The sequence below is a fragment of the Sinocyclocheilus anshuiensis genome, unplaced genomic scaffold, assembly GCF_001515605.1.
Source record: "Sinocyclocheilus anshuiensis isolate Anshui unplaced genomic scaffold, SAMN03320099.WGS_v1.1 scaffold546, whole genome shotgun sequence".
NCBI classification, from domain to species: domain Eukaryota; kingdom Metazoa; phylum Chordata; class Actinopteri; order Cypriniformes; family Cyprinidae; genus Sinocyclocheilus; species Sinocyclocheilus anshuiensis.
Window position 1 is genome coordinate 2,095,998 of NW_015542451.1, and position 11,543 is coordinate 2,107,540.

An 11,543-nucleotide genomic window follows, 5' to 3' on the forward strand; every position below is an offset into this window, starting at 1 on the left:
CCCGTTCTGCATGCACTTATGCCTTTGCTCACACAGTCAGTCCTGCCTGCAGCTAGACAGCAGCCTCTGTGGTCTCACATCCCTGTTTGGACCGAGCAACTATTCCATATCGATTTTTTGGAAGCTCTTTAAATGTGTTTATAAATGCACGAATGTGAGAGTGTAGTCTGCTTCTCTTGGCAGTCCACAGACACTTTCTTTGTTTCTCTCTTTCTTTATGTGTATATATATATATATATATATATATATATAAAACAATAATGAAATTTAATAGTTTGGGCTCTGTTGTTAATTTTAACCTTTAATATTTTAGTAATGTACCAACTGACTTAATTTACAGCATCAGTCAAGAGATTTTTTTTTTACGCACTATATCCGAGATGCATCCAAAATGATCAATACATAATAGAATCAAGAATTCTGAATCAGAATCATCGAATCATGAAACCTAACATATAAATAAAGATAACAAAATTAAATTAGGCTATTTTTGCATTTTTTTCACTTTGCATCTATTGGCTTATTTATTGACCAAAATGATCCAGGAATAAATATGTTTGCTGTATAAAGTATGCAAACAACTACGATTATACGTTCACTCAAAGATGTATTTTGGAGTCAGGTATTTTACAGTAATGAGACACCAAGTTTACCAGCCCTGCCCAATTGAAAGATCATGAACCCGAGTCTTCTTTATCCAGTCTGCTCCTGGGGCCAGTTGCATAAACTTAGCCTTTATGTTAAGACAGTGTCTTAAGTACAAGTTTGACCAACTAGCAGATAGTCTTATTTTTGGAATTAACTTGGACTAATCTAAGCTTTTATGTAACTGAATGAAAAAAAAATCATGACTAGTCTTAAAGTCCCCCTATAGTCAAATATTTTATCCCTTAAAACTTATCTTTGATCATCAAAATGAAAGGAGAATATACTCAGCAATGGTGTTGATTAATAGATTGGCACATAGTTTGTCTAAAAGCATATTAAAAACACCACAGACAAATAAACATCATAAAAAACTTGATTTTCACTACAGGGGGACTTTAAAGAAAAAATTTGATGACTAACTTGTAAGACCAGTCTAAGCCTTTTATGCAACTGGCCCCTGAAGTGTGCAGATATCTGTAAACAAGTTTCTGGAAAGGTTGACAAAAATGTATAATTATATGTATTATTAAAGAATTTGGACTCCTTTAATCTAAGGAGTGCACAAGTGGAAGAAATTCAACAACACTGTTATTCTAGAAGTGCTCATCAAAAACAATCAGTCCAGGAGCAAAACATATCATTCCATGAGATAGGCCTATCTTGCATTAGGTAAGGACAGTGTGCATGGCAGGATAGAAAAAAGGAAACCACTGCTCTCCAAGAACAAAGTGCTGTGGGATGACGTCTTTTTGTAGGCCAAAACCTGGAAACAAGTTCGCATATCAGCACTTCCACTTCCATTGTCCTGAAGTCAATGGGTTTTTTTTTTATGGGATTTTAGTTAAATGCCTGAAATACGGTCTGTGGTGAACACAAGCTCAAAATATTTTCACGTTTTATTCTATGACATACAATATAACAGCAATACCCTTAGTGTTTTTTTAATGCTTTTACCTGTCTTTTCTAGACAGTTTCTAACAAGTGTCTTAAAGTTACTACAGTAGTTGTCAGAGACATTAAAGGTGGGGTATGTATTTTTTTCAAAAACGCTAGAAAACTGAGTCGGGCCGAGAACCAAAACAAACTTGTAACCAATCAGTAGTAAGGGGCGTGTCTACTCATGATGGGGATGAGAGAGCGCTCAGTGCACAGGACGAACATTAGCCGAGCCTAGCGACGACAGAAAGATAGAGATGGCGGATTAAAAACAAGAGGAAAACGTCTGCGGAACAAAAGAAGGCTTACGATAAGGCAAGAAGCAGGACCCGTGTAAATATCGGATCAGTTTTCCAAAGCTAGAGAGAACTCAAGGAGCGGGAAGGCCTGCGATCGGACGCCGAGGTTGCTTTGTTTCTTCTAGATAAGTGAGTAACATTGGTTTTGCTTTGTTTCACAGAACTAATATATGCTGGCCTTTGCTTGAATATGCTCGTGTGTCATAGTATTTGCCTGGGTTGCGTACGTATATGTGTGGGGCGGAGCTATCAAAATAGGGGCGAGACCCTTTTGGGGTAGGGGCGTGTTTGTTTTGGTGATTTGAAATATCAACATTGGCTACCAGAAATCACTTACCCCACCTTTAAACATCATCACAGCGAACAGGTAAACTCACCTACTGACTAGTCGCATTCACAGCCTTTTTGTGTTTATAATCACATTCTTGCAAACTATTCCAACTCAAATGTTCATATAAAATGACTGAAAGAGTTGTTGGAAGTTTAACGGAGATGCGTTGAAATCATGTGACTGCGGTGTCGTTCCTTAACAATCTACGTTTAGCTTTGCACTTCATTGTATTTATGAAGACTATCATGATGAACAAAACATGTAAGAATCAAACTTTTGTTAGTCACGGATCTTATATTTTTATAATATAATAATAATCCAAAAGCCAATGGAAAAATCCAATTGGGTTTTTGTCAGGGGAATCAGGATGATGCAAACTTCTTACCCTACAAAAACGCCATCATCACTACAGAGCTCTAATGTTGCCAGTTTAAAGTGTGCTGATAGATTAGTAAATGAGCCAGAAGACAGATGAGACAGAACTTTTTGTTTTAAATGAGAAGTGTTATATTTGGCCTTCAGTAAAAGGAACCTCATTCATCTCTTTACCAAGACGGATTTGACTGTGAACTGAAGCTACACTGAATGTGAGTCTTTGCAGGATAATGACCATAAACGTTAAAGCTTTTAACCCAACAGAAATATTGGGAAAGGATCTGAAGAAACCAATTCTTGCATGGAAACCCATCAACATCATGGAGTTGAAATGGGACAAAATTTCTTCATGCTCATGTGCAGGACTGGGTTCACACCAAAGATGCAGTTTAAGTGAAAAAATAAACACTGTTTGTGACATTGATTTAATTGGGTTTTATGCATCTAGTTATACAACTCCGATGAAGATCAGGTCTCAACGTAGATCAGATTTATGCAGAAAACTCTTAAGGGTTCACGAACAGTCAAGTGCCACTATATAATGTAGAAGCAACAGAGTGCATTATATAAGAACAACTGAAATAGAGTGATGATCTGAACCAGCCACCATTGAAATGATTGTGTATGAATAATTGTGCTTGATTATGCATCATGTAAGAGTGTTCAAAAGCAGGACGCTGGACCAGACACCTGACTCAGAATTCAGATTCACACCTCTCCATGAAGCTCGGAGTCATTTTCATGTTAAGATTACACCTGTTTAACACGCATGCAAAAAGAGTCACCGAAAAGAGCAACTGCAGATGAAGTCTGAGAATTTACAATGTGTGCCAGAATAAAAGGAAGTATGACTTTCACATGAATGCATAATGCAGAATTTTTTTTCAGCCATTCTTGTTTCAATGTTAACCTTATAAAGCCTACTAAGATATTTGCTATGTGAAATTCTAAGGCCTCTAAATTATCAAAATTATTAAAACTAAGCTGAAAAACCTGTTGTACAGAATCTACCACATGCCTTCTGTCATCTGAGTGTCAGTTTATACTTTTTGGTAAGTAAAAGGCCGTTTTGTATAATTGTAAAAATGTCAGGTGTCTTCCTTAATGATTTTTGAAGTAAACATAAGAACGACTTTTACATTGTTAGTAAAAATGTCAAGATAAATACTTACAGGATTGAAGTGACGTAGGTTTGCTTAATTATCCATAAAACAGCTTTTAGAAAAACTGTTAAAATATGAGTATCAAATATGATCTGCGTGATTTTTACTGTACATTTCTGCCATATGGACATCCCCTCGACTGATAAGCTACTCCTAAATATAATGTAGAAACTTTAATTTTCTGTGAAGATGTTTTGCAACGACTTGTATGGTGAAAAGCGCTATACAAATAAACATGAATTGAATTGATCCATCAGGCTTCTGAGGAATGTTTATTTGTTCATCTCTCAATCATCACTTTATTGCACTGTATTATTATTATTATTATTATTATTATATGTTTGGACACTACAGAGCTTTGAATAGAAAACGCAGCATTTCAATCTTGCTAGACATATAATAGGGAGATATAGTGACAAATGATATTAACAGGCATTTTTAAGTAATCTGTTATAAGGTCTCATTGATTTAAATTACAAGCTATCAGAATTGCATCTTACTTTTTGACCATATAAATACCAGCCTCTGCACCAAATTGCATGTTTGAGCATCTGAACAAAACTGAGGTGTTGTTCCTCCTCGAGCTCCATATTCTCATTATGTCATACTGTATGAGCCATAAAAGCCTGGTTATCAAATCACACAAAAAAAAAAAACATAAAACACACTTGCACACATTAAGATTTTCTTTGATATTTTCTCTAAAGATCCAATAGACTGTTCCGTTTCAAAACGTAGGTTTTCACACGTCAAGCTTGACAGGGTTAAATGATATATTGTGTTGCACCAGCATTTAATGGAGCATGCGGAAGATAAAGCGATGCAGCTGAGCGAATGTTTGCTACATTGTGCAAGCCCATAAACACACGCCATGCACAGCTGCATCGGTCCAAATAGCATTTCGACCACAGAAATCACAGTCTAGCGATGTTTCACGCCATGCATGTCATCCAGCGCTGCATTAAATGATTTATACGACTCTGTCCTACCGTGGTGTATGGGATCCACTGTAGCTAGCTAGAGTCAGCTAGCTCCCGGCCTGCTGGGGAAAATCTGGCCTCTCCGTCCCCGTTCTCACTTCACAAAAAGCGATCGATTTAAATAGCGATCCATCTATTTCTAATGTAATGATCGCGAGGGGTGGCGACGAGTAACTTAATCTGTCCGTTCATATGTATTTCAATTGATAATACCGCGGTTAACCGTTAACGGGCTCGATCAAGCTGACTGTCAAGCACAACGATTAACGTCTTCTCTTTAAACGACAGCCCGATATTCCGCCTCTGCCGCGCGTATCTGCATCATTTTTCCCTCATGCCGTCGGTGTCATGCGTTCAGCTCGTCTCTTTCTGTCATCGACAGGTCCATCCCTGTTTTTCTGTTCCTGTCTCGTTCGCTTTTTGTTCAGGACTTCATGATGGTGGAGCGGGGCGGGAGCCGACCGGAAACCGGAAGTGCGGGTGAAGCGCAAATTAAGGGTTTCATAACGTTCTCTAAATATGCATTTCATTACAGTACAGCCTCCACACACAGACACAGCCTGCGCTTTTCTAGTGGCGTGAAATGAGGAGACAAAGTCCCTTTCCAGGTTTGAGTCTTATAGTCAACGACGTAAATCGAAAGCATGTTTATAAATGGAACAGCTTGCACAAACAACAGAGAAGCAACGCTATAATATTTTTATATGTTTATATAAGCATTATTAAACCCATGTTACGTTATTGTTCACGCAAACATTTTTGCTTTAAAACTATTAATAGTAAAGTTCAATAGGTTTCACATCCAGCATCATAAGTATGGTGCTACTTTTATTTGCTGTTCAACTGATTGCTGATTAGTCACCATATGAATGGTACATATATTAATACCTTTTGAAAGGGTACCAGTGACAGCTTTTCTACCATTTATTACAGAGAGTGATTAAACCAAATAATGTGTGTAATTTTGTGAGAATTACTATATACCTATAGTAAAAATACATGTGCAACTCATAGGTCTAAACTGGTAATAAAAAGTAACACGTTATATTTGGCTTGACTTTGGATAATAATAAGTAATAATTACACCGCCCTGCATCATAATTGCTGAATTAAATCCACTACTTGTTATTCCCTGATTTTGAATCCAAACATTGTGCTTGTTTTGTTTACTACACACCTTCTCACAAAATATGATGCATTTTGAAGCATTTTGACGACCATTTGTAAGGCAAAGAAGTCTTGTTTTCTCCCTTAATATTAAAAACTGCCATAAATACATAATTTCTGAGCCAGTTGCAGCTGTTTGTTCAACTGCCAGCCCATTTTCACATATATGAATGATTCTGAAGATATAACTTTATGCCTAATTGTCCTGAATAAAAACGTTTCCCCCTCCTTTGCAGATCAAAAATAGTGGAGAAATGTATTGATATTTTTTAACTCAGCATCATCAAATTAGCAACTTTGCAAATCAGCACAAGATGCATGGCAGGTTTAAAAATAAGTCATTTTAGCAAATGTCCAAGTATCAGTACAGTCGATCCGTTTCCAGGTCCCAGCACGTTTAGTGAAAAGACAACATGCCTAAAAAATGTAAATGCATCTAAATATGAGCCACTGAAAGTTAAATGATGAATATGAAACTTGCTATGCGACATGCTTTGGCATGAAAATACTGTTCTCACTGGAAGAAGTTGGATATAGTGACTGCAAGACGAGAAACAAGAGTTAACACTCGTCCACCGTTTTTTGTTTTTTGACCATAAAATGCTCTTTAAAAACAACAAATTTGAAATCACCATGACATTGCACATACAGATTATGAGTCTGAAGTTTATTGTAAATATGTTATTATATTTATTATACACTCTATTATAGCTATTATTTATAAAATGCCTTCTAAAAAGTACAAAAAGTGCCTTTGGATGACATTAAAGCAGGACCTTAAGATGAATCAGCCCATCTGTCTCTGATCTGTTTATCCGTTTATGAAAAGTGATGCCTTTCATCCTTCTTATCCTCACTTTTTTCGACATTCTCATCTCCTCAACTTCTCTTTGAACTTCATCCTGGGTCACCATGACACCTAAATATCAGCCTCTCACCCCTCAGATTCTCCTCATGCTGTCCCTTACGTAACCTTTCTGGCATCACTCCCCAGCCAAAAAAACATACAGAGGAAAATAAATAAATAATATTAAAATCTATTAAGTTGCCAAAGCTTCAGACCTAATCCCTTATGCAAACAGATTTGTGAAATTTGGGTACGATTCGTAGGATGAAACCATACATTTATGTAACAGCAACAAGGTAAATCGTTAAAGGTCATGAATCTGTCAAAAAAACAATGAAGGTTAATAACAATTCTGTATGTCTTCTGACATATTCACATGTACTCTGGACTTATGATCTATACATTTTGTATGAAATCATTACGATAACTCTAATGTTGCAGTCTGTAGATGATCATAAAGCTCTGTGACACTTCTGAAAAGAGAATTTTTCTGAGAAATTTCTTTGAACAGTTCATGGAAAGGATTTACCATATGCTATTATGAATTAACGCTCTTGTAGAAACAGCAGGGGTGTTTCGTTGAATCCCTATTTGTCTGTTTCCTTGCTTGTGGAAACCGTTGCAAGCAGGAGATGATCTCTTCAGATGAATCTAATATATATTATTAGTATGAATGCAATGTTAATGTGGAAGATGCAAATGAAATACCATGCATTATAGAAGAAATTAAAAATGTTAAAAACCTACAATTTTACAGTCATGAAATTATGGCTATTATATTAAAATAATACATATTTTCCATAACCTTTCTGTGTGGTGCTTGAAAAGAACAGATTATGGATTAGGATTATGTTGTTTATAATGTTCATTAAATAGAAGTAACCTGTTCATTGGTTACAGTGAAAGATTACGTTACATTTAATGGGATGTAGTTTTTCAATAAAACATTGAAAAAATGTGAAAAGTGTACAAAGAATCCTCTTATCATTTATAGTAAAAAAATAAAACGGTCAGAAGTTCAAGTGTGACGCATTTCATTCGATTATATTTAAATAATCATGTTTCTTATGACTTTATTTAAGTAATTACACTCTAAAAAATGCTGGGTTCAAAACAACCCAGCCGCTGGGTCAAAACAACCCAATAGCTGGGTCAAAACAACCAATAGCTGGCTTTATGACACTTGTTTTCAGATCTGCTCATTATTTTTATATCACATTTTATTTTGTGTAGTTAACGTATACTTCATTATTTTAGTGTTGTAATGTAGTATTTATTTATTTTTGGTTTTGTTTTCTTTCTACATCATATCTCAAACATGCTCTTCATTGACACTGTTGGAAATCAATAGGCCTTTATATTTATATTATATATTTATAATTTCATAATTTAAAATTAACTTTAATTTGTAATTTAACCTTTTATTTTATTTTGTTGGCTAACGGTAAATTTAAAATACAAAGTATTAGGTTTGGTATGCTGAAATTGACAGTGTTATTTTAGTATCACTGATATACTTTATTAATATATTTTGAATTAGGTTTTATATTTTTCATTTTAATTTTACTTCAAGTTTTAGTAATTTCATTGTGTGTTTTCTCAGTTTATTAGTTTTTTTTATATGTTTCAAGTTTTAGTTATATAAGATTTATTTTAGTACATAAAGTTAAACGAAGTATAAATTGTTTGTTGAAATGTTGCTGAAAAAGGTTTATTTTTATGTTTTATTTCAGTTCATGTTTATTTTATTTGAATTAATGAAAAAGGTTTTTGGTTTTATTTTTTACTGATATATGAACAAACTGTAAAATATGCAAACTGCCATGTCATAATGCCTGCAATGTTGTATTTTTACAGCAAATTTCTGGCAAACCCCAGGTTTTTTTGTACCTTATTAATTTAATTGAACAGGATATGTATTTGTACAGACACATGAAGCTAAGTGGAGCAGTTCATTCATTCCCTGTATTTCCTGTCTGAGTCTGATTGTTGATCATATCATGCTGTCCAGTGTTCAGACTGATGTCATTCTAACCCCTCCCTCCCACGTTTACTTCCATACAGGATACAAAAACCCTCATGAGCCGAACCAGTCAACCAGAGGCCACCAGCTGTCTAAGGAGGAAGGTCAGCAAACACCAGGACAAGACTGCAAAAAAAAGAAAAGTCCAAGAAATAAAGACCATTTTGATGAATTTCACTTCAGACTGAGGGTAAGCATATTTTACAGTTCTAAATATTGTCATGCACCATTCAAAATAATATGCCTTTACTATGACTTGAATGCTTTTATTGTGTAATGAACTGATGAATAAACTAAGTTTTGTATAATGAACAGTTTTGCTCCATAAATCTGTTATTCAAACACATCTGCTATACATATTTATGCATTAAAGTTGCAGGGTCTTGTAAATCCTTGGTCGTAACACCAGCTTTGGACTCCCGCCGATCACAGACAGCTGCATCCTAATATTCACAAATATGACTGCATGCATCTTCTTACGGGGAGCAAAAATGGTAAGTATACTGAATTTCTACAGTTACAGTCATTAGAAGATATTTCAGAGTTGTTTTCTTATAGTTTTTGCTATTTTAACATTGTCCTATTTTATGAACACAAGACAAAGTATTTGTTTATAGAAAATAGTTTTTAAACAATTTTTAAATACAAAATTAGAATTTTAAATACAAATAGAATTGTTAGTTTTTATTATGTTTTGTATTTTTTTTATTCCGTTTCATTTTAAACCTACATTTCAGAAAACTATTTTTTTAATTATTATTATTATAGTTTATTAGTTTTTTATTAGTTTAGTTTTATTATGAAACAAATGCCTAATAAAGAAAAAAACAGAAATAATGTGCAATTAGACAATTTTTATTAATGGATTTGTGTTGTATTGCTTTATAACATTGTCCCATTTTATGAAGAGTCAAGACAAATTATATATTTTTAAAATATTTGTAAAAAAAAAAAAAATGTGTATTTTTTATTTTTATTAGTTTTATTACGTTTCTTATGTTTTTTATTTGTTTAGTTTTATAATAAAACAAAAGTCTAAATTGTCAAATGTAAAAATTGTCATTAATGGATCTGTGTTGTATTACTTAATAACGTTATTCAATTTTATAAGTTTTAAATAAAAATATTTAATACTTAAATTATTTTATTTAATTGTTTTATACATTTTTATTAGTTTAGTTTTACAATTTAAAAAAATGTCTAAAAATGAGAAAATGGAAATGCTGTGCAATTAGAAAATTGTCATTAATGGATTTGTGTTGTATTACTTTATAACATTGTCCCATTTTATGAAGAGTCAAGACAAATTATATTTTTAAAATATTTGTAAAAAAAAAAAAAATGTTTTCATTTTTATTAGTTTTATTACGTTTCTTATGTTTTTTTTATATGTTTAGTTTCATAATAAAATAAAAAGTCTAAATTGTCAAATGTAAAAATTGTCATTAATGGATCTGTGTTGTATTACTTAATAACGTTATTCAATTTTATACGTTTTAAATTAAAAACATTTTATTGTTTTATACATTTTTATTAGTTTAGTTTTACAATAAAAAAAAAAAGTCTAAATATGAGAAAATGGAAATGCTGTGCAATTAGAAAATTGTCATTAATGGATTTGTGTTGTATTCATTTAAAATACAGTATTATTTATTTGTTTCTTTTCATTTTTTATTAGCTTTTATGTTTTTCTGTTTTTTTTTATTATTATTATTAGTTTCGTTTTATTATGAATCAAATGTCTAAATAGGAGGAAAACCAGAAATGCTGTCATTAATGGATTTGCGTTGAGTTACTTTATTGTCCATGTTTGGCCTGATTCAGCAGACACGTAATCGTATTCAGCCCCACTAAATCACACTAAACCCTTAGTCACATTCAGCCCACAAACCCTCTAATTCATATGAAAATGGGAGGAACGTGCCATTGAGTGTTGTCTGCTTAATGGGATATATTACAATGCACTGCTTTAAAAGCATTCTTGCCATTATCAAAATGAGTAAAACAGGCCTTTTAGATTAATCTAAAAACCCCTAAACAGACACAGAGACAACCAGACAACGTGAAACATGTTTGAGAGGCTTAACCTGTCATTTTGGTTTTGCAGGACAGAGAATTGGCAGATGATGAAATTGAAGGTAAACACACCTGTCAGTTGTGATATCTGGATATGATCTCTACTAATGTCAAAGCTTAGACTGAAGTATGCAACACTTTAGAGATATTACTAATATTTTTAAAATAATGTCATTTTATTTAGAAAAACTTTATTATTAAACATTAGTCACATTCAGTATTTCAGTAAGAACTGTATGACAATAAATATTGGAGAAAACATTTTTAAAAAAAAATTTTTTTTTGCATAATAATAATAATTATTATTAAGAACTGTATGGAGATAATTATTGGTAGACATTGCAGGGATCTTATTTATTTAAATAAATCATTCCAATTAACATTTCATGGCATTATGTTTATTATTGGAATGTAAAAAGTGCTTATATTTACCTTGATGAATGTTTCTTTGTTCTCAGAGCTGAGAGAGGCATTTAATGAATTTGATAAAGATAAAGATGGTCTAATTAGCTGTAAGGACCTGGGAAACCTGATGAGGACGATGGGTTATATGCCAACCGAGATGGAACTGATCGAGCTGGGCCAGAACATCAACATGAATTGTAAGTGGCTTTAAGAAAAATTAGAAATCGTCTTACTCCTAGTACTTGATTGGCATGATTGTTTTGCATACAATGTAAAAAAAAGTAAAGTAAAAG

The 11,543-nt window shown here is 33.2% G+C and overlaps 2 protein-coding genes across 3 annotated transcripts in view; one reads left to right on the forward strand and one right to left on the reverse strand.

The window, feature by feature from the left end:
- taok2b (TAO kinase 2b) overlaps positions 1 to 5,324 on the reverse strand; it is a 27,736-nt gene extending 22,412 nt beyond the window's left edge. For both annotated transcript variants that reach the window (XM_016493152.1, XM_016493151.1), the window contains exon 1: positions 4,742 to 5,324. The gene's annotated coding sequence lies outside the window, so the exon portion shown is untranslated. The remainder of the gene's footprint in view (positions 1 to 4,741) is intronic.
- Positions 5,325 to 8,798: 3,474 nt separating this feature from the next.
- The window catches only part of cabp5a (calcium binding protein 5a), a 3,725-nt gene continuing 980 nt past the window's right edge, over positions 8,799 to 11,543 (forward strand). The window contains exons 1-4 of the mRNA XM_016493153.1: positions 8,799 to 8,959; positions 9,143 to 9,263; positions 10,877 to 10,907; positions 11,304 to 11,447. Coding sequence (XP_016348639.1) covers positions 9,228 to 9,263; positions 10,877 to 10,907; positions 11,304 to 11,447 — 211 coding nt within the window. The 5' untranslated portion in view covers positions 8,799 to 8,959; positions 9,143 to 9,227. The remainder of the gene's footprint in view (positions 8,960 to 9,142; positions 9,264 to 10,876; positions 10,908 to 11,303; positions 11,448 to 11,543) is intronic.